Raw genomic sequence first — 24,385 nt, 5'->3', positions numbered from 1 at the left:
CTTGCCCCAGGCTCCTCACTTTCATCTATCCTATCCGACCTCTCTTGATCAACTCTTGTTCTTTTCCGACCCCGACGCTATTAGGTTTGCGAGGGCTAGGGAGTCTTTCATTTTCACGCCCTTCGTGGCCATTGTCTTCCTTTGGCCGATACCTTCATTTTTCGAAGGTCGGACCCCTTCCCTTTTTTCCCTCTGATTAATGTTATTAAATAGAGGATGGTTGCCTAGTTGTACTTCCTCTTAAAACAATGATCACCACCATCACCACCTCAAAAAAATTTTGGTGTTGGAGCAGCGTTCTATATTGTCAATACCAATGTTGCTGAACTCTATCGTTTACACAGTGACTTTTCTATCTACACTGCGGAAATGTTTGCTATTCGTCAAGCTCTCATGTACATTAAGCATCATTCTATACCTAAAGCAGCTATTCATACGGATTCTCTCAGTGCCGTTCAGTCGCTCATGTCCTCTCATCTTTCTTTTTACTTGTATTTGTATCATGTTAAAAGTCTAATTCATTCCTTGCATCAAACTGGAGTGGTTCTCACCTTTGTCTGGATCCCTAGTCATATAGGTATTTATGGGAATGAACAAGCGGATTTATTCGCTAAGCGAGCTGCTCGTGATGGAAAATCCCTACTTAAAATTGGAGTTCCTCTACCCGATTTTTACCCTGTTCTTAAACACTCCGCTGTGGCAAGAAGATTGGACTCGATCAGCTTCTTATAAAGGTCGCTATTATTACAATATTCAGCCTTGTATTCCTCCCTATCCTTGGTATTTGAAGGGTAACTATTCTCGCCGTCACATTACCAACATTATTCGTCTTCGCTTTAATCTTGCCCTTACTCCTCTGTATAAACATCGTTTTAACCTCTCCCCCCACTCCTCCTGTCTATGTGGTACTCCGAGTGCTGATGTAAATCATTCTTTTCGTCCGGCTTTTATTTCTCGTCTTATCAGTCTCCTGCTATAATAATGCTATCAATCAATATCTGGATGACTCTCATATTCATTTGTAAATGACTGTCTTTTTATTGTTCGCACGGTTACATACTCCTGCTTGAACTGTTTTTTACTTCTACGTACTTCCTTTGTTATGTTACGCGCTACTTAAGATGTGTACATAGACATGATGCTCAGACCTGCGTAGTGAGACTCATTGCATGTGACCTTCGTAGTGTGAATAATTGCGTGTGATTTCGCATTATAAGTGTAAAATCACGATAATAAGTGTAGTGGCTGGGTGAAATAATAGAGCCCATAACCTCTCCAACAACAACAACAACAACCTTTTGTTGCATGTTTCAATAAATTGCCTACCATTTCAAGAATATAGTCAGCCTGTTTTGTGGTAATACGAAATCACTCGCGAAATTCCGTCGAAGTGAGGTTATGAAAATTAAACCTGTCTTTTGCACGTTCTCTTGTTGGATTTTTCATCATTGTCCTCACTTCATGCTAACAAAAACTCTCGTCGTAACGTGTTTATATCACTAAACTAGTGATAGGCGAATGATGCGCAAATTCGAGCAGGCTCGATACGCTACGTAGGCTCGATACGGTATCGAATCTGTTCGAACTCACAGGTGGCCCAGATAGGTTGCGCAGTAGATGTTAGTTTTCCCTCGTCCTGCTCGTGACGTCATCACAGGAGCACCGTGACTGTGTAGCATACAACCGCATGTGTTTCTCATTTCGTTGTTTATATATGTCTGTCTTATAAAGAAAGGATTTCCACGTAATAACCATACGTAATTTCTTTCCGTATATTGCTGTTGTTTTATATGGCGGCCTACTGTATTTTGCATAGTGTGTGTGTCGTAGTTAGTTTCTGTGAGATCTCTGTTGAGTTGCTGTGTTTCGTGCAGTGAGGTGCACTTATTTTCTTGTCGTTAGTTGCGTGAACAGTGTAATAGTAGCTGGAGTGAAATTTATGTGTTCATTGTACATTATCATTGCGAAAGAAAACTGTGCCGTTAATGATTCACCGACCGAGCTCGATAGCTGCAGTCGCTTAAGTGCGGCCAGTATTCGGGAGATAGTGGGTTCGAACCCCACTGTCGGCAGCCCTGAAGATAGTTTTCCGTGGTTTCCCATTTTCACACCGGGCAAATGCTGGGGCTGTACCTTAAGGCCACGGACGCTTCCTTCCCATTCCTAGGCCTTTCCTGTCTCATCGTCGCCATAAGACCTATCTGTGTCGGTGCGACATAAAGCAAATAGCAAAAAAAAAAAAAGATTCACCGCAATCTACAGCGACACCTGATTGTTCAGCAGAGGGATTTCGGTACCCCGCCGGCTACATCGCCGACCGTGAGAAAAGTATGACAGGTCAATGCCAATTCCCACTGGGGAAATGCTTTCCATTTCTTCTGGTACAGCCCCTGTGGGATGGATAGAAATGTTATCTCGGGGAGGTCTACTCGTTCCATCGTTAGAATGGTAAACCAAATAAAGGAATTTGAGTAAATTTTCAGGGACACTCACGGACTGCTGAACTGTGACGCATACCTAATATTATACGCAAAGTGTGTCAAATAATTAGCAGTAAATTCCCCGCTGTACCACCAGAAATATTAAAAATGTATGTTACAACGAGAATATTCATACGCATACGACAAATGAACATTCGAACAAGAACTGAAAAATCCATAGCAGCTCATCGGCGAAAGGCACGACAGTGGATTTCATCTTCAAAAGCACCACTCCATGACATCTAATCTCACAGGTAGAATTGTGTTCTAATGAAGTGTTTTTTCTGTTCTTTCTTATTGTTTAATTTTTAAAAAGTTGACTATCTATGCGGAGCCTCCGTGACCCAGACGGTAGCGCGTCGGCTTCTCACCACTGGATACCGTGGTTCAAATCCCGGTCACTCCATGTGAGATTTGTGCTGGTCAAAGTGAAGGCGGAACAGGTTTTTCTCCGGGTACTCCGGTTTTCCCTGTCATCATTCATTCCAGCAACACTCTCCATTATCATAGCATTTATCAGTCATTAATAAATCACTTTGGGAGTGGCGACCCCATTGTAATAATAGCCTATATGTGGTTCATTCATTACATCTCTGACCCGGTCAATGACTGGAAAACAGGTTGTAGGTTTTCCGGGACTATCCATGCATGGTTTCGAATATGAACTTACTTCTGCTGCTGTTATAATATGTGTTAAGCTTTAAACTCGATACCTGCGGAATTGAGTCAGTATATCGTATGTTAACATACGGTAGTTCCATCACGGAATTTTTGCTTAAAGATTTAATATGACAAAGATTTCATATCTCTGAATATTTATGTTTACAGATTTGAAAGCGCGTAACCTTCCTCAAACTGAATAGAGGAACTTGGAAATGTTAATAAATTTCAAGCGTTGGTCAGTGTGCCGTCACGTTACATTTACGCCTTATTCGTAATGGAAATAATGAAAAGTTACTATGCTGTACTCTTTTTCAATCTTATAACAGCAGTAATCTTTATGTCTGGTCTGCAATTAGTTCTGAGAAACTGTAATGTTTGCTGATATTATGAGATTCCTACTGATTTGCGCGCTCTGTGCTCGGCTGCTTTGCTCCTACAGCTCCTACTGTGACGTCATTTCGATAACAATAGCAGCTCGGCTCGTGTTGGGCCCAACCTTTAGTAGTGTTTAAGAACCTTGGTTCGAACTGTCAGGCGACCTCACACCAAAAAGCTCGAGAAATGCTCGAACTTTTTCGAACTCCAACGTCATCTGTTCGAGAAGCACGAGCCGGCCTCAAGCACATCGTTACACTAAACCAAATTTTACGCCGAGAACCTCGTGTATGTTCTTGTTAATTAAGTTAACAGAATCTTTGCAATATTTCTGAAACTTTTCACTTCATTTCTTTGCACTTTGCGTTTCTGTACCAATGGAGGAACATAACAGAAACATTTCACTTTGCAAGCTAAATCTGAAAAGTGATGGTGGAACAAAATCTGAACTGAAAAGTGCAAAGTGAAAAGTTTCACAGTTCGTTCGTGGAACAGGTCCCAGTTCCGAGTCCGGAACAAATCCAAAATAACTGCTGTGTTATTTTTTGCCCATCTCTTATTTGTTGGATTATTGTAAAGAAGAAATCGTATATGCATGGTAATGTAAATTAGCGACACCTTTAATAAAGTATCCGATGTATTTAATATTTAAACGAGCCCAGGATACTACAGTCTTGATTTCACGAACCGAGGGCCAAAAAACGTTTTACTCTGGTTGAATAACAAAAGAGAATCGTACTCCGCCTTTTATTCAGTATCAGTGCTCACTACTTATTCTCTTTGGTGCTCACTACTCATTAAAGTGTGTACTAGAGTCTCGTCCGCGACATCGTACTGTACGGTTCGTAGTGTTCGAGGTTTCGTGTTCGGTGTCTGAAGTTTCTAGAACTTACTCCTGCGTTCGAGTGCTAGCTTGCGTGTGATTGTGAAGTGGTGGCATGAGTTCTGATAGTGGAGGTACTCGGGACTTTCATCCCGCGTCAAATAGTAATGTTGAACGGGAAGAAGAAGTGAAAATGGATACAAACGTGAATGATAGTTCTACTACTACCCCTTCGTTGCAAACTTCGACCCAATGCAATACTAACCCTCCCCTTCCTGCTCAACCTCCTAATACTAGTGCATGTAATTTATACCCATTAAACCACCCAGGACCATATCTTGTTTTTGTTTCATCCAAACAAGGTAATAACATTGGCAACCTACACCCTATGGCTATTGGGCGTTTACTCCATGAAAGGAACTTTCCTGTTAAATCCATCCAGTATAAAGGCCGTCACAGAATTCAGGTAAACTTTCACTCTCCTAATCATGCTAATGACTTTTTGCAGAATAAGTTCCTTGATACACACAAGTTGCATGCCTTTATTCCTCACTCTAATATCTTCCGCGTAGGCATTATACGCGGTGTTGAGAAAGATCTAACTGAATCCGATATTCTTACTTTACTTAAGAGTGACGTCAAAGTTCATTCTGTTCATCGCCTACGCCGTAAATCCCTCCAAGATGATCAGGCAGTATATCTACCTACCGGCTCCGTAAAGATTGTTTTTTGCTCCAAAACGTTGCCCAAATATGTTTCAATCTATCATGTAGTGTTAGAAGTCAATCCCTTTATATTTTACCCCATTATTTGTTCCAAATGCCAGCGTTATGGACACACCATACGCAATTGCCAGTCCACTAACTTTCGCTGTCGCAACTGTGGTTTGAATCATCCTCCCTCAGACTGCCTTGCTAATGTCAAATTATGTGTACATTGCAATCGGGAACACGAAACGGGTTCATCAGATTGTGCTGTTCATCAGAAGCAAGTGGAAATCAAAAAACTAATGTGCACTGATAACATCTCCTTCTCAGAAGCTTCTGCTCGACTATTTCCACCTACTTATTCTGAGTATAATAACATTCAACAATTTCCTCCCCTACCCTCTCAACATCCTTCTCCAATACCAGACACCCCTCGCAAACGCAAATTCACACAAGTGATTGTTACGGATTTGCCACCTAAGCCTTCTCCCGGATATGATAGAGCTGGGTATCTCCAGCTAGTGCAATCCACTACATCCTCTCGCCCCTCTCAATCTCTGAGTTATCAATACGCCATTCAACCCAGTCAGCCAACTCCCTCAACATCGAGCCCGTCAATGCCTCTGCAACCCGCACAGCATCCCCAAACAGGTTCTACACTCCCACAGCGAGAACATGTTCAACAGTGTGTTCTCAATCTTCTCATGCAGCTTACTCAACTAATTGGAGATCACCCCAATATCTTACCAGTTATTAGTCAACTTCGCGAAAGTTTACACCTTATCTTTAATAATGGTAGTACGCATCCTTCAATGGAATGCTAGGAGCCTACAAAATAAACAATACGAATTCAAAATTCTCATGCACGAAACATCTCCTCATATAGTCGTTTTGCAAGAAACTTGGGTTTCTCATACAACTAACTTTTATTTTCCAGGATATTCTATCGAACGCCATGACGGACCAGGATTTGATGGTGTCGCACTTATGATACATACTTCGTTATCGTACACTCCATTACATCTACAATACATAATACCAAATCCTATTCCCTAGGTCTTATATATCAGAACACATATGTTATAAACTTGTATAATCCCCCTGATAACTACATCTCTTTTGCCCAATGGTTCAAATTTTTTAATCAGTTTCCACCTGATACCCAACTGTTGTTTTGGGGAATGTCAATATTCATCATACTCAGTGGGGAGCCCCGCTCAACACCTCCAAAGGCACACAGTTCTTACATGCTGTAACTCAACATAATCTCTTGCTTCTGAACGGTGGTTCCCCTACCAGGCTCACTCCTCCTGGTTCGTTGCCTAGTGCAGTCGATCTATCACTTTGCCGCAACTCTATTGCCTCTATAACCACGTGGCGGGTACTCAGTGACACTCATACAAGTAATCACTTTCCTATCCTCATTACTTATGGCCATGGGTATATTACTAAAAACCCACTTAACGACCATTATATCGCTTCGCTACGTTCCATGAAACAGTTCAATGCTTCGTGCTTTAACTCCTACATGGTAACCCAATTGGAGACCTTCCCTGTAACAGAATTATCCTATCACTCACTTCTCAAAATAATAACACGGTATCTGGACCTATGCCATCCTTTTACACCACCATCAAACTCCATGACAACTGGTGCCTCTAAATTAAAGTGGTGGGACAGTGAATGTCACCAATTAATCCTTAAACGCAAGAGACTCTTCAAAATTTATCGTAAAACTCTAACCCCTTCACAGTACTTTCACCTCAAACATCATATTGCTCATATCAGACGTGTATTCAATCATGCAACCCGACAAAGATAAAAACAGGAATGATAATAAAACCCCATAAATATAACCAAATGAGCACAAGAAGCAAAATACTTACCATCGAGCAGGAGCAGTATTAACAAAACCAGCGTGGAGGGCACAGAACATAAGGGAAAGGACTGGATCGAGCTAACTACTTGAGGGGTTGCCAGGTCAATATTGCTAAATGAAAGCAAGATTAATGTTTAAATAACTTGAACTTTACTTAAAATTAGGAAAAATTTAAACAGAATTTAGGAATGAAAACTGTAGAACAAATAATAAATTTGTAAATAATGTCTTTCAATTATAGGTAAAAATAAATTTTTAAAGCAAAAATTACTATGAGTGCGCACTCGGATAACAATGTAAAATAATTTTTATGTAGTAATAAATAAGTAAATAGAAGAAAGATAAAAATTGTAATAATTCAACTCATTAAATTAGGAGACAAATGTCTATTTTTAGGATAAATAAAATCGTGAAAACACACTCAGATTACAAGCTACACTTTGCCTTAGAATAAATGAATGCCAAATGTTAAAACGGATCCGTGCATTAAATATTAATTACATAACTGGCCAGCTTTTCTTGGTGAGTAAGTATACTACAATGAATCACAATAAACTGGAATTTGCTTCCGGAACCAGTACACAAGGATTTCAATCACCCCGAAACACGGAAACACACTCAATATATAAGGCAACGATAGCAGACCCAAAAAAAAATTCCACACGAAAATAATGAAAGGACACAAGAGAAAATCGCACGAACCCGAATAAAAATATGTCTCAAATAAACTACAAATTAGGAAGGGAAACACTTAAAATTTCACAGACAACAAAACAATGGTACACACGAAGCATACAGCTTCCCAAAACAGAAGCCAACATCCAACTTAAAGAGACAATAGGCAAAGCCCACACAAAATTAGCGTACCGGAGATAAGATAAAAACATGGCACGCAATAATGAAAGAAGAAGGAAAGAAAAACGGACGCGAATAATCTGAGGAGGGCAAAAGTATCATCAAGAAATAGGGAACAAATTCCAGTTTATTATAACCAGAATATTACAATAATTATGTATAGTCTTTTAAATTTAACATTTCTTCCAACCAAAATATTAATAAAGGATTTAAATGCCGGTTACACAATTTTAATTTTAGGAGGCCTTGGAAAACGGTAATGGCCGAATAAGACCGGAAATAAACCATCCCTTTAAGTAATTAAACAATGAGCCATTACGAAAACAATACTAGTACATAACGTCTTTCAAAACGTTGTCAACAGTCCATCGGATGCCACAAATATGAGCCAAGAAATGTAAAAAGTAATCCACCAACAAAATTAATAATAATAATAACTTTAAGAAACAGAAAAAGGCAGCACAACGATAATCTCAGTTAAATTAAAATCATGGAATAATAGGTCTCTCACCCGCGCATATACCATGTTCCAGAATTACTTCATAAGAATAATTTGGATATAGAACATTACCAAAATCACGTTAAGTTACATTTTAATATTTAGCAGATACAATTTATATCACTAAAATGTCCGATGAAGAAGAAAGTCCAGCTTAATTTAATGCATAAACGGTGGTCACCAGGTCCATAAACTATAGGCCTAATTTCAATTACAGTAGCGGAGTAGAGACGAAGTAATATTAACAGCGTTGCCAAAACATTTCTTCTAATATAATAGTTGTCGCAGATAGCTTGATACACACGTTCTTCTCCAAATAATCCGGCAGCAGAACAGTTTCGAAACAATTAAGTAGATACTTGTACTTACATTTTTGGGTGTCCAATTTAATATACTGTAATCCAATAGCTTACATTCTAGCTCATTTTGTAATGAAGAACCCTCCTTCAGATAGTTCGGTCACACTAATTTTAAAAAAACAGTAAATATGAAACACACAACATTATTTCGCTATAATTCAGGCAATGCTTTAATTAACGAGGCTATTAGCCTGGTTTATCAAACTCCACTCCAACAACTTTCAATCGCATTTTGTACACAACTTCTCCAAACGCGTCCATCTTGGCGAGCTGCTGGTAACAGACTGGCGTGCAGGCCGGACAAGCCGCGCGTCGCTCAGTTGAAGCTCGACACTGCGCACACTCAAGTCAAAAATTTGCTTATTGAGCCAATCAGAATTTCGAAGCAACCGACGTAACAATGGTAAGAAGATACATTTTAAATCGCCACAGTTTCAGGCACATAATTTAACGGCAATGCAAACAATGGCCGAGAATTGCAGATTAAAGTCCCCACACACAAATGTATATGTCCAACAATGAGGGTATCGTAAATTATTGTCTCAAATCAAAAACGACGACAGGCCTGGAAAACTTTTATATCCTCTTTCCATAACCATATTTCTGCATCTCAATTATGGAATGCTATCCGTGCTCTCACCCGGGCTTCCACTCACGTCCCACGCCCTCAAATCCCGCCGACTATTCTGAATGACTTTCTAAGGTCCCTCACTCCAGATCATGCACTTCCACCTTATACTCCAGCTATCTCTCTTTCCACTCGTCAGTGTTCAGTCCTTTCTCGTCCCATCACTCTCCCTGAGCTCACGTCCGTTCTTAACTCCTGCAAATCATCCACTCCCGGTCCTGATTATATCTCTTATGCTATGTTACAACAGTTGCCGACCAAAGCCCTACAAGTGCTTGTTCAGTACTTTAATTTTGTGTTACATACTACCATTCTCTTTGCATACTACGACTCCTCCTCCCGAGTGGAACACTTTTTTCCTAGTCCCGGTTCCAAAGCCTCGACGTCCAATGACCTCCCCTCACAATATTAGGGGAATAATTTTGCCATCTTGTATACGCAAACTATTTCTTAAACTCATGCTCCAAAGGTTTCTCTGGTACTTAGAATATTATTCCCTCCTTCCCAAGTATCAGTATGCTTACTGTAAAGGTCGAAATGCTCAGGATGCGATCAATATGCTTATAATAGACATCTTACTAGCTAAATCTCGAAAAAAAAACACTATTGCTGTCTTCCTCGATATACGAGGTGCCTTTGATTCCGTCCCCCTATCTACTATTATTCGTAGTCATGTGCTACCATACTATTCTGTGGCATACGACGTGATTCAATATACTCCTACTATTATTCATTCTAAAGAATCTTCTTTTGCTATGCTCCCTTACCGGCTTTCATTTTTTCTTCTACATTCTAAAAAAGTTCGCATCTCATCCACTAATGCTTGTCCCAATTTTTATACTGATGGATCCAAAAATTCTTGTGGTGTCGGCGCTGCTTTCTATTACGAACAGACTCAGTATGCTGAATTGTTTCATTTATCGTCCCACTTTTCTATTTTTTCTGCAGAACTCCTTGCCATACGACAAACATTACTGTACATCAAACATTCATCCATACAATCTGCTAATATATTCACTGACTCTCTCTCCGTGCTCCAAACACTAAAATCTAACAAGTTTACGCTGAACTGGTATGTGTATAATGTCAAACACATCCTCTTCAATTTACACCAATTAGGTGTCCAAATAACCCTCATTTGGACACCTGCACATAAGAACATACCAGGCAATGAACGAGCCGATCGCTTAGCGTAAGAGGCTTCCCTCTTATCTACAACCCCAGCTACATTTTCTGTTCCAGCCACAGATTTCATATCTCTCCTCAAATCACAACAACGACAAATATGGCAAAACACATGGACAACATCTGCATGTCAGAAGGGCAAATTCTAATCATAGTCTCCAACCCATATTACCTACTACTTTCTGGTATCAACATGCCACCTACACTCGTCGTCATATCATCAATATCATACGTCTTCGCTTTAATCATTCCCTCACACCTCTATATAAATTTCGATTTCGCTTACAACCGCATCCCCTATGTCATTGTGGATCTGTAGATGCTGATATCAATCATCTCTTTTTTCAATGCCCATTGTACAACTCTCCTCGCCGATACCTGTACTCCAGCTTAATACAATACAATTATCCACTCCCCTCGTCAATTGCATGTCTCGTATACAAGCCCTCTCCCACAATCATGCGTATCTTAAATCAGTTCTTAGATCACTCTAATTTACAACTCTAACCCCACTTTCCCACAATACATTGACACTACTTACATATTTCACCATATTCTCATTTGCCTCCCGCCCTCCCTAACGCCTCCTCTTCAACCAAGACACATAGCTACCGTTTATTCTCATCTCCCCCTCCACCGATCGCGTGTACATTTTCATTGATGTTCAAATCAACACACTGTCGCCCCACTTCATCTTTTGTTTGCGATTTCACCTTTCTCTTACATGGTCCTTGGATTTCACTGACACTTTGCGCTCTCTACATCCCCCATATACGTTGCTCAGATATTTATTTCCATCTGTCCAAAGTCCTACACTCTCACATATATCCACCCCTCCGTCGTTCCACTGCCCTCTCCTGCTTATCCCTTATATGTTGGCCCGGTGTGTATGTTTTGTAGAAGTCGCTGAGACGGCCACTCTAGCGTGAAGATTAGTATACCTTGTGTCCCTGTGCTTTTCCTATATCTCCTAATCTTGTATACATATTTCCTCACTCTCCGTTGTCTAGGTGATACGTCTTTTCCTGAACTACTTCAAATGCTTTGAACACATTTTGTGAGTCCGCTGCATGGTCTACTTCCCTCAATCTCTTCAAGTACTGTACTTCGTACTCCGAAAACATTGTAAACTGCATTGGTGTACTACTTTATTGGAATTGTGCGCGCGTGTAGAACTAGTACAAATATAATACAGTATTGTGTCTGGGTGAAATAACGAGCCCAAATCAACTTCACGAACAGAACAGAACAAACTCATTAAAGTGTGGTTAAAGTACTATAATTATTGTTGTGCGGTTGTATGGTTGTTTGCCTTTGCACTGTCATGCTTGAATGGTAACCACATTTTTAGGAGGTACTAAATTGGAGTAACATGTGGAAGATTTTCCTTTCCGCGCTTGATGAGAATTCTGCACGCCTAAAATAAGGAGAAAACTTTTTGCGAGACCAATTGCTTAATTTATATCGATGGCCTTTCAACCACCGAATGCTCGACAAGGTAATCTTTATTGGTAATATGAACTGATGGACAATTTATTTCTTACGGAATATAATAAGCGGAAGGTTGTCCAAGGGATTGTGTTCTTAGACCGGCCGAGGCGGGTACTTCTGCCTTGCATTATCAGAGTCTGATACTGATCAGCTGATTGTCATTTAACTTCCAACTAGGACTAGAATGTTATTTTTTATATCATTATACACCCTTACGCCGACCAACTTGAGTTTAGTAAAAATAAAAACTTCTTGCGTGAAAATCTACGTGCAATTATTGTTATAACCTTTTCGTTCATTTTTAATGCATTTCCCCAAGCTTTTGAAGTCGTATTCGATGGCACGTATTTGTAGCTATTACTTAAGGCACTTGAATGAAATTACTGTACAATTGGAGTATAAAAGTTCATTTGATATTAGCTGTTGGAATTTTAATGGAGTTTCAGCTTTCACCATGCATTTCTGTATCATTGCATATAAATACCTAAAACTTCACATGTTGAAAAAAAAAATACGTAATCACTACTACACATTAAGCTGTATACAGATATAACAATGTATATAGGATATAATATTTCCTGAAACATGAGTGCATTTATAGACAAAACTTTCTTGTTCTGAATTAATGTTGTTGGAACTAGTGTCTTCTTCCACACATTCACTATCACTACAGTCACTTTTACTCCCTATACAGTCCAACAGAATATGCTGTATTTCTGTGTCAGTTGTTGCTTGTTTTCTAGAACATACCATGTTGTAAATCACTGAATTACAATATGTGATAAATCCATAGATAATCAATAGATCGGGTTGATACACGGGCCTACATCAAATGAAAATCTGGCTCTTCTTTTCGACCTTGTGAGTTTTGTTTATGTAGTATCTGTAGAGGGCAAGTAATGGCTACACAAGTCACAAAGTCAACTGCTTTTTTGTGGGACACATTATCTCTATAGGCCTAAGGCAGGGGCTAAGAATGATAGATATGTGTAGAACTCATCATCCATCACAAAGGAGTTAAACAGAAATGTTGATTGTTGCACTTAGTTTGTGAAGCGCATTCAATTGCTGAATGGCCTAGAACATGTCTCTGAGTGTTTAGGTATGACCTTGGGCCCCATTCTGAGCTGTGTCCTTCCTCAGTGACCCACAGCTTGAGACATGGACCGGTGAGGACAAGTTTCCAGCCGAGCCTGAATTGCATGTAATTCCGTATGTCTGGCTCCTCCCTTTCGTTTTTTGCTATACGATTTTCCTTGGAACTCTTGTTCCCTTCTTACACGTATGGTATCAGATTTACAAGGCTTAGGGAGTTTTTTGTTTTCTCATCTATCAATGATCCTGGCCTTTCTTTAGTTTTTTCTTTACCATCTGCTTTAAGCTGCACCGACACAGATATGCCTTAACTAAGGGAAAAAATGGAAACTATCTTCAGGGTTGCCAACAGTGAGGTTCAAACCCACTATCTCCCGAATGCAAGCTGATAGCTATGTGACCCATATCGCACAGCCACTTGCTCAGTTTTCTTTAATCTAACCCTCCTCAGGAGTGGAAACTGTCCCTCTTTCTGCTAGGTATGATTGTTATAAAAGTTTGAATTGCTATTGTTTGGGAGTGAGAGTCACATTTTGCTCCCTCTAAACAACAATCACCCCTCTCAAGACCATTGCTTTTTCCCTTCAAACATCAGTCACCACCACCACCACCACCTTTCTTGCGGATAGACACTAAGGTTTACATAATTTGCATGAATTTATTTGCAAGTTAAGCTCCAACAGTTCTATTGTCGAACTATAGAAACCAGACTTGACTCATCTCGATCACAAGTAATAGGGAAAAGGAGGTCTAATTCTCATCACTTATATAAACATTCCTGTGAAGATGTGTCACACAATTCGTCTTAGATTGGATCTCTTGCAGCACAGCTTTTCACATCATTGGTTCGTTCCCCCATGCGGTCTAGATAGTTCGAGACCTAGCTCGCTCCTCCCTGTGTCTAACCTTGAATTAGCCCAGCATGTCACGTGATACCCTTGGCTCTCTGCGAGGACTTGACAAAATAGAATAAAACACCACATCATGTCGGGCGAACAAGCATCAGCTGTCAGTTTCATGGTCAAGGTTGCCTTAATAAAAAGGATGTCACCAAATTAACACGCTAGGCATAAATAAATGTAACTGTTAGAGAAAAATATGTGTAAGTGCACTTATGTCATTATTTTGATAGGGACTGTACATTGTGGCTGGATGGACAACAGAGCTTTTTTTTTTTTTTTGGCGTCCTTCTGTCACTCAGCATACCCTCTCCACTTCATCCGTGCTGCATTTGCCCTCCCTTGAATCTCTTGCAGCAGATCATGGGTACATGTTGTCCGTGACCCAAATTCATGAAGGATTCAGTTTTCTTCAACTCTCTTCCATCAATGTTGATCATTGCTTTGTCATTGCATACATTAGCCATGTACTCTGTTTTGTCTAAGTTTAATCTCAGTCTAGTTATCAAAGAGGTTCTTCCATGTTGTGTTAAGTCTTGTAGTTCTTCTCGTGAACTTGCAGCCAGCAGTACATCATCGGCATACAGAAGAGACCAAAGTATCTGTTACTGGAACTTTTTAGTGTTGTTATCCATTATGATGATGAAAAGGAGAAGAGAGAGAGTGCCAAACCTTTGTGGTCTCCAACATGTTCGCCTATAGGAAAGGAATCTGACATTCCAAGTACATGTCCTCCTGCACTTGTGGACCCTCTGATAACTACTGTACGCACACTTTTTATTGATAGATTTTTGTACTTGGTTGAGGAGTAAGAAGGGAGCACTGCCGGTTCTGGTAGCACTGCCAACTGAATGGAAATGAAATCTGAATTAAATCGATAATGTGATCGATCGATATGAATTTTCTAAACCTTTATTATCTTACGTCAACAACTGTGTCACACACACAACATATAATACTATATAACATTTCCCGATACGAAACGTGTTCCTAGCATGAATTCTATAGTTTGGCTTTGCTGTGTAAACAACAACAGTACGAGTACTTATTGTACGCCAGATGTCGCACAGCTATGATAAGCAATTCTTAGTTTGTGTTTCAAAGGTTGCCAATATGAATCTCAAAAATAACCAAAGTCGACCGATTCAGCACTAGGGTGTAAATCTATCGCTAAAAAGTGTGCAGATAATATACAGCCCATCAGTTTTTTCATCTGTTCTTTAGTATATCAGTAATGATAATTATTGTAATAATAGGAATGTTAAGATTTATGAGCATGTATTCAAGAATATTCAGAATATGAATGTAGTCTATGTAGCCTACTGATGATATTTTTCTTTTCAGAACTGGCAAATCGTAAAATATTGGAAGAACTTCAATTGAAAAAACAACTGCTTTTGAAACAAGGTGTTCAAACTACTCTTAGTACTCCAAATATAACCACTCCAGTTCTTGGCCCTGGATCTGGTGTTAGTATAATTGATTTCTTTCCTTAGTATAATTGATTTCTTTCCTTCCATTCACAATGCCTTTGTTATATTATTATGAAGAAAATATCACTCATAAGAGTAGTTCACTTCCACAACTGCATAACCATTGGTAGATGTTTGTGAAGACTTGAAATTGCTCTTGTAAGAGACCTCTTTATGTTGGGCCAGTCCAATTGCAATGAAACATGGTAGGATGATCAATTAAGGCACCATAAACTTCATGGTAATAGTCATTCTGCTGTAAAATAATATTTACGTACTTAAAAAGTAGTAACTGCTTGCTGCTGTTTCTAAAAGGAACAAGATGTATCAAAGATATCAGTTGCAATAAAACTTGGCATTATGATCAAGTAAAACTTCAGATCTCTGCATGTGTGACATTATTGCATATGCTAAAATGAGGAATCCAGCAGTTTCCTCTCTTGTGCTTATAAAACATTAACGTAGCTGCTACGCTACATTAGGTGACCCCCTCCATTTGTGTGCCATTTTGAATTAAATATGGTATCTCCTTATTTCCTATTTTATTATGTGTATGTGCTGGTAATGAATCATAAATAAGGCAAAAATGTTAATATTCAGGCGCTCACAACTAACGTGCCAATTGGGTCAGCACATTTACATTTGGTTATTACAAGTACTTAAAATATAACCTCTGACCTGATCGGGCATTGGCCATTGTTTAGTCTTTCGTAGGAAAAATTAAATGGTGTATGGCTTTTAGTGCCAGGAATGTCCGAGGACAAGTTCGACTTGCCAGGTGCAGGACTTTTGAATTGACACTCATAGGCGTCCTGCACATCATGATGAGTATGAAATTATGATGAAGATGGCACATACACCAGCCCCTCTGCCAGCGGAATTAACCAGTTATGATTAAAATTTCCGATTCCATCGGGAATCGAATCTGTGACTCCGGTGACTAAAGGCCAGCACGTTAACCATTTAGCCATTCCGCAGGAGATTTGGTGCAAGAACTTCAAGCCACATTTTTTTGCTTACTTTCACTACATCAAAGTCTACTGAGTGTTAGTGTCTATAAAAATGAGTGATTTACTTAGATGCAAGTGGCATCCTTCAAACAATGGACCGTCCCTTATCGAGTGAACTTAACCATTATTGTTTTTCGAAGAATAAGCTATTAATTTTCGTAAGGAACTTTGGTTTAATCCCCCTAAAGACCCAATTTAACAGTGAGTTTGAGGAAAACAGACAGATTGGTGAAATGGAATGTGATGAATTGGATGTTATAGCCTTTGATCTGGACCCTTCATCACACATTGAATATGGCAGTTCCTGAAGCAATTAGTCATTTGAAGATACCACATTGAACGCAGGTGAACATCTTATATGTGATCTGTATCATATAAGTGAGGGATGTGAAGGGGTGGAATGGCACTTGTATCAAGATAAAAAAATAAAAAAACATTTTCCTTTTACTGGTAATTCTAATTTCAGTTTTAATTTCCCACATAGATCAAAACCACCTGATTACTACGAACAGTTTGTAACTGATGAAATCATTCAGCTCATGGAGGATCGGAGAAACCAACATGCTGTGAGTCATTAATGGGTCTAGACTACAACACAGTAACATCCAACAAACAGCAAAGAAATGGAAAATTTCCTCGGCATTCTCACCAGGAAGGGATTAGCATCATTCCCTAGAATCAAGTGATTGTTAGTCAAAGAAAATTCTTTATTAAACTCTGTAATCAGCAAAGTAATGAGTAGGAATCTGTTTCAGTTATTGCTTCAGTTTTGGTATTTCATCTTGCAAAAATATCACCCATCAGTTCAAAGCTTAATGACTCTCTTTCACATCAAAATATTGTGCAGAAAATTTGGTTATAGATGAAAGCACGATTTTTGTGGAAATCTGTCAAACAGTTCAGTCCTGACAAGTCACATCAGTATGGCATAAGCTAAAGATTTTAAAAATTTGTGATAACAGTGGATACACACCAAAAGTGAAAGTGTATATGAGGAAAGGTACTGCGATGAATACAGGCAAGTCTATGGCAAAATCTGTCCTAATGGAACTGATGAATCATTTTTTAGATCTAGGGCATGTAGTGTATACATACAACTTCCACACCTAACTAGCAAATGAATTACTCACCTTGGTGGCACTGTGAGGAAGAACCGAAGAGTTTTACCAAGAAATCTGCCTGGTGCAAAATTAGAAAGAGGGGAAATGACTTGTGGCAAGAATGCAAGTGGTATTGTGGTTACCAAATGGGTTGACAAGAGAGAAGTGAACATGATACATACTAAGTATCCCCTTGAATTTGTTGACACAGGGAAATGAAACAGAAAAAATGGTATAGTTTTCAAGCCCTGTGTTGTAATAGAATAGAACAAAGAAAAAATAGAAATTGATGTTTCAGACCAGATGTCCTCCTTCAACACTGCTGTCAAAAAAACAATATGATGTAACCATAAAATTTTTGAACTACTTCTAGGAACAACTATTATATAATTCTTTGCTTACTTACAGAAACTACACAGGGGCAGTCAAGGTGAAAGTCTTGCAATATCCATAACTGCTTTCAGGGAAAACTATCCTCGTGACTTCATGAGGCTACAGGAAGAAGTCATTACAGCTGTCAACCTGACAGGACATCATTACCTGTATGAAGCCAACATCTTTCCTGGAAAAGGGAAGAATAAAAGAAGAACCTGTCGGAGTTTGCTATAAGAGAAATGTCAAAGCAGACAGTTGTGCAAAAGCAAAAAATCTGAATGAAGAAGGTGAAAGCATTTTATGAACAGTGTCCTGATAGGCCCTACTTATGTAAACTTATTTGTTAAAGAAGTTTCCTTGAATTTTATCACATTGCTTTCCGCTTTAGAAACACATTACGAGTTTGATGTAAACACAAAAAGACTTCATTATCACCAGAAGAATACTAAACTATGTATGAGATTTTTATTTTCTGTTTAATTATTTTTCATCTTTAAATACACACAAATGATTCTTGTATAGTTTTCTACTGAAATACATTGTAATGTCAAATAATTTGTTCAAATTTACCTTGGCCATTATCACATAAAATTATATACTGACCCAATTGGGCCGATAAGTGACATCACATATTGCATAATTTTGTAAATGTTCTATGCTGCGTAGGTGACCGAATTGAATTGGGTGACAGTGTTACGTTATTAGCTTATCAAGGAGTCTCTTGAGATACCAGGGTTCATTTTTTCCACACTAGAATGCGTGCAGTTGGTATAAGAGTTCCATTTCATGTTGTTGGCCTGGTCGGACCGGCATTGGTATTCATAAATACCTACCGTATCCTGCCGGTATGATTTGATCTTCATGGCAGATAACATGTTAATAGCAGGCATATCTATATACAGATGACCAGTATTTCAAAGTATATAATATTTCAGCTTCGTTATAAATTGTACTGAAGGGATTAAAACCCAACTATTTATATACTGGATATTCTTATACTTTACATGCTGGTAAAATAGGTATGTAGGTCATTAAATTTCATTCATGATATCAAAATCTCATTTTATGTAATAGAACTCTGTATACTTCTGAAGCGCATAACAAGGCCTTTGCAAATCGTCATCAGCTAACATTTTTATAAAAATATTTGAAGCCATTTCTTTTCAGTTTTGACTCAGTTATTTTATAACTGTTGGGTTCTTCAGTCTGCCAAAACTAATTTTGAGTAATAAATTTATAAACTACCTGCAAGAAAACACATGCTAATGGTATTACACTTGAAAAAGAAATAACTTAATTAAAATAGAATGACATTTTTCGTTCTTAAAAGGACATCAGATTCTATAAATCACACTCAAATATTTAGAAACTAGCAAATGTACCCGTGCTTCGCTACGGTACTCTACATTGTATACGGATATCGAAGTAAATTACTGCACATGAAGTGAATAAGATTTTAAAATTGGGTGTGTCTTGGCTTTATCCGAGAAACAGCATTGTGAAATCCACAGACGTTGTTTCCAATGAAAGTGTGATTTGCGGAATTGCGATGATAATGGCAAGTCCACTTGTCTACTGCAATTCACAAAGAAGTTGGTAATATTCATTTAACGCCTGGCCCCATTGCCTAGTGCGCGACCAAAATCGATTTGGGGAGGTTTCATTACAATGGCAGATCCCATTTCCTACTTTCAGATAGATTACAGTTGAGGAACTTTTAATATATTTGCAAGGACCTTCCTTACTGCCAGTCAAAAGTGAGTTGCGTTCTTATCATTATAATGGCAGACGCATTTTCTAATGCCAGTCACCTTACTGCCAGTCAAACCGAGTTGGTGAGTTTCCATTATAATAGCAGGCCACTATGCCTAACGTCAGTCACATTTTAGATGGGTAAAATTGCTTATAATGGAAGACACCCTTGCCTACTGACAAACAGGATCGGGTAAAAGAGTCTTGAAAAAAAATTCACGCTCCCTTGTCTTCTGCTAGTCGAATCGAGAAGCAAAATATGCATTAAAATATTGCACACGAGATGGAGGACGACCCAATTCTTACTGCCTGTCAAAGTCGATGTGGGGAGGAGTGTATACAATAGCAAACACCCTCCTTCTGACAGTCACTGTCGATTTGCATAGTATTTAATAACAATGGCAGACAAACCCTTTCTAGATCGCTACAAATCGACGTCAATGAATGAATATAGTCGTCATACGGAAGTATATGGATGTTTACCTTCATTTACAGAATAACTGCTACTAAACGGCACATCAAATCGAAAAAAGGATTGTAGGTGGTCCTATGATTTATTAATATTTATATATACATCGCACCAGTCCGACTTGCTTTTATATATATAAATGACGGATAAGCATGAGCACGTTGAAAAGTGAAGACTTCCACTTCGAGATTCATAACTCCTAAACGGTGCATGATATTAACAAACGGTTTGCGCCATCAGACGCCTCATTTATCACTCTACATGTTTGTTTCTAAACCATTTCCTCGTATCTCTCCTATTTAGTGGGTAAATTGAGTTCAAAATTTGGAAAGGGTGAAATTTGGGTACATTTGTAACGTTTTACATTACTTTTTGCCTACTTATGTATAAGCTAGAATCATGAAATTTGGTCCACATATGGCACTTGATCGTGCCAATGTGCGAACCCAATTTGATGATCCTATCATTCATATAAGTGTGTCAAACCATGAAATATACTTGTAAAAATCACCAAATTTATGAACAATCCAGAAACACGGCCAAATCTAACGTATAAGGGAGAGAGATACGACAAAATGTCATAGGACCAAAGATGTAGATCACTCCGAATTGAAGCGAGATTGTGCCATCCGTTTTGTGATACGACTTCCCATTTACCCAACACATTGCTCAAATTTACCTCCATATTTCGATATCTTTGGAAGTAAAAAGTGAAAAATTTGAACATTTTGGAACTTTTCCGTCGGTTAGGGACCAAAAGCTATAATTTCACCAAATTTCAATTTTCTACCTCGTCTGGCAGGTTGTGCCACCATCTTGATTTGGGGGATGGGGGATAAAAAATAGGAAATTCCCGAAAATTTTTAAGCCCACGAAACCTATAGGTTGTCGTTTTGGATAAATTATACGACTGCGTTCTTATGCTGAGCCCAAAATTTGAGGCCCCCCAGCGTGCCCCCTTGAGGAAATATTGAGAATTTTTTATTTTTCTTAGGGATCCTGGGGTCATCAGCTTCTCCCGTACCAAGTTTCAAATTTCTGAGATTTCTGGAAGTGCCTCATTAATTCACGTCTTTTTTCATTTTAAATATTTATATATACATCGCTCCAGACCGACTTGCTTTTATATATATAGATGACAGATAAGCATGAGCACATTGAAAAGTGCAGACTTCCACTTCGAGATTCATAACTCCTAAACGGTGCATGATATTAACAAACGGTTTGCGCCATCAGGCGCCTCATTTATCACTCTACATGTTTGTTTCTAAACTATTTCCTCGTATCTCCCCCATTTAGTGGGTAAATTGAGTTCAAATTTGGATAGGGTGAAATTTGGGTACATTTGTAACGTTTTACATTACTTTTTGCCTACTTATGTATAAGCTAGAATCATGATATTTGGTCCACATATGGCACTTGATCGTGCCAATGTACGAACCCAACTTGATGATCCTATCATTCATATAAGTGTGTCAAACCATGAAATATACTTGTAAAAATCATCAAATTTATGAACCATCCAGAAATAGGCCAAATCTAACGTATAAGGGAGAGAGATACGACAAAATGTTATAGGACCAAGGTTGTAGATCACTCCGAATTGAAGTGAGATTGTGCTCAAAAGGAATGTCTGCACAGTCATTAAATTTGCCTCCATATTTCGATATCTTTGGGGGTAAAAAGTGAAAAATTTAAACATTTTGGAATTTTTCCGTCGGTTAGGGACCAAAAGCTATAATTTCACCAAATTTCAATTTACTACCTCATCTGGCAGAATGTGCCGCCATCTTGATTTGGGGGGACGGGGGATAAAAAATAGGAAATTCCCAAAAATTATTAAGCCAACGAAACCTATAGGTTGTCGTTTTGGATAAATTATACGACTGCGTTCTTATGCTGAGCCCAAAATTTGAAGCCCCCCCAGCGTGCCCCCTTCAGGGAATTTTGAGAATTTTCGATTTTTCTAGGGATCCTGGGGTCATCAGCTTCTCCCGTACCAAGTTTCAAATTTCTGAGATTTCTGGAAGTGCCTCATTAATTCACGTCTTTTTTCATTTTTAAATATTTATATATACATTGCTCCAGACCGACTTGCTTTTATATATATAGATGTATAAACATGTTTATTTCTGTTTAGAAAAGTGTAAACATTTATGTTTATTTCTGTTTAAATACTTGTGGATTTGAAAATCGGGAACTTGTTCCTATATTGTTAAAAATTGTGTTTGTTATGGTTATGATTATTTGATAAACATTTCTGAGTGGCATTTTTATAATTAGGTTGATATACTTTGTTGAAGTAAGATAATATTATTGCTAGAGTATTCTTTAGTCTAAGTTCAGTATTCTGCTTCCAGATTTTCAAGTTCGTAAGTATTTAAACAAAAATAAACATAAATGTTTATACTTTTTTGAATATTGAAATGTGATTTGATAGAATCTTTCTTTTAAGAAAGAAACATTTCATTCTATTTTAATTAAGTTGTTTCTTTTTCAGGTATAATACTGTTACTGTATGTTTTCTTGCAGGTTATTACTCAAAAATTTGTTTTGGCAGCCTGAAGAACCTAACAGTTGTTATTTTTAAAAATAAAAAATCAGCTAACATGGCATGTATCAAGCTAAAGGTACTAGAATACCTTCAAGAAGTTGAGGTGTTTCGGCTGCTGTTGATTTTACAGCAAAATAATTATTACCATTAAATTTAATACAGTATATATTAATTCATAATTCACCCAAGTTTCATTGAAATCTGCACGTTCCAACCCAACCAGTTCCTTTGTTAGAAATGAGGTAAAGAGAAGGTCAAATTCCTTTGTATCTTGCTGTTTCAGGACTACTGTGTGTCAATGCTTATTTTTTACTCTAAGGAAATTCCTGTGAATATTGAAGATAATGTTTTGCTTTACAGGCTGCAGCCATGATTCCTGAAGGCTACGTAATATCATCATCACAGAGAGCAGCTCTGCAGCATGCCAACAGCCAGTCTTTTGGCTACTTTGTGCCTCAAGATTCGTCATTTGGCAATTTGATTTTACCCGTTCTTCCACGGTATGAGAGTAAATAGTACACAAAATATGGCGTGTATCAAGCTGAAGGTACTAGAAGAATACCTTCAAGAAGTTGAGGTATTTGAGAAACCAAAAGTGGAATTAGAACAGTATGCAACCTCACCTCACATTGCATCTCGAATGCTACACACTATACAGGCCTCTTTTGGTGATATTGAAGGCAAGCTCATTGCTGACCTAGGATGTGGATGTGGTACGCTGTCTATTGGAGCAGCAATGCTGGGTGCAGGATTGTGTGTTGGTGTTGATATTGATTCTGACGCATTGTCGATATTCAGTAAAAATGTTGAAGAATTTGAGATTTCTAATGTTGAAGGTGTGCAGTGTAATGTAATTACTAATATACCAGAACAATGGGACAATAAATTTGATACTGTAATAATGAACCCTCCATTTGGAACTAAGCACAATTCTGGAGCAGATATGGAGTTTCTTCGTGTTGCATTAAGACTAGCTAATACAGTTGTTTATTCGCTTCACAAGTCATCTACCCGAGAACATATTTTATTGAAGGCATGTGATTGGGGTGTCAAGGCCAGAGTTATTGCTCAGTTACGCTTTGACTTGGCAGCCACATACAAATTCCACAAGAAGCAATCTGTAGATGTTGAAGTTGATCTGGTGAGATTTACTTTACCTATGTGAAAGTGTTGATAAAATGCTATATTGTTAAAAAATTGTTTCTTATAGTCATGATTATTTGATAAACATTTCTGAGTATCATTTTTATAATTAGGTTGATATTTTGCTGAAGTAGGGTAATTATTGCTAGAGTATTCTTTAGTGTAAGTTCATTATTATTCTTCAGTCATTATTGAGAGATTACAAACTGACATGCTCTAGTGTAGTCTCATTTATGAAGACCAGTGCTGTTATATTATTCATTTCATCGTGCATAAAATTATGAACGTAATAAAAAAGACATCTTGGTGTTCTTTATTGACAGTAAATTGTAAAGCTAAGATAAGACAGAGTTGTTTGATGTTGGTGAAAACTGGTAATTTATAATGCAGGTTTTATTTTACTATCTAATCCTCTTTTTTGTTCTTAATTCATTCTGCATGGGTTTTGTATGCATGATATGTTTCAAAATGGTGGTCAGTCGCCAGAACTGAGATTGGCGAATTGGAAAATTTGACTTATAGAAAATAGCATAGTCATTGGGTGGTGTGAATAAAATTGAGCACACACTCTT

At 38.2% G+C, this 24,385-nt stretch overlaps 2 protein-coding genes across 3 annotated transcripts; both read left to right on the top strand.

Annotated features, from left to right (window-relative positions):
• Positions 1–11,530: 11,530 nt before the first annotated feature.
• Positions 11,531–23,186, top strand: LOC136879272 (SOSS complex subunit C homolog). 2 transcript variants are annotated; one of them, XM_067153103.2, is made up of 3 exons: positions 11,531–11,807; positions 15,283–15,407; positions 23,031–23,186. In XM_067153103.2, exons 1-3 carry the CDS (start codon positions 11,786–11,788, stop codon positions 23,184–23,186), a joined length of 303 nt encoding a protein of 100 aa, XP_067009204.1. In that variant the 5' UTR covers positions 11,531–11,785. The 2 variants fall into 2 exon arrangements, with proteins under 2 accessions (XP_067009204.1, XP_067009198.1); XM_067153097.2 differs by having other exon boundaries at positions 11,544–11,951.
• A 10-nt stretch (positions 23,187–23,196) lies between these two features.
• Positions 23,197–24,112, top strand: Mettl5 (Methyltransferase like 5). Its single transcript, XM_067153085.2, has one exon. The coding sequence runs from the start codon at positions 23,197–23,199 to the stop codon at positions 23,833–23,835; it is 639 nt and encodes a 212-aa protein (XP_067009186.2). The 3' UTR covers positions 23,836–24,112.
• The last annotated feature ends 273 nt before the right edge of the window (positions 24,113–24,385 follow it).

This window comes from Anabrus simplex, chromosome 1 (genome assembly GCF_040414725.1).
Source record: "Anabrus simplex isolate iqAnaSimp1 chromosome 1, ASM4041472v1, whole genome shotgun sequence".
Lineage (NCBI taxonomy): Eukaryota > Metazoa > Arthropoda > Insecta > Orthoptera > Tettigoniidae > Anabrus > Anabrus simplex.
Note: the sequence above shows the minus strand (reverse complement) of the source record. Positions and strands in the feature narration are given on the sequence as shown.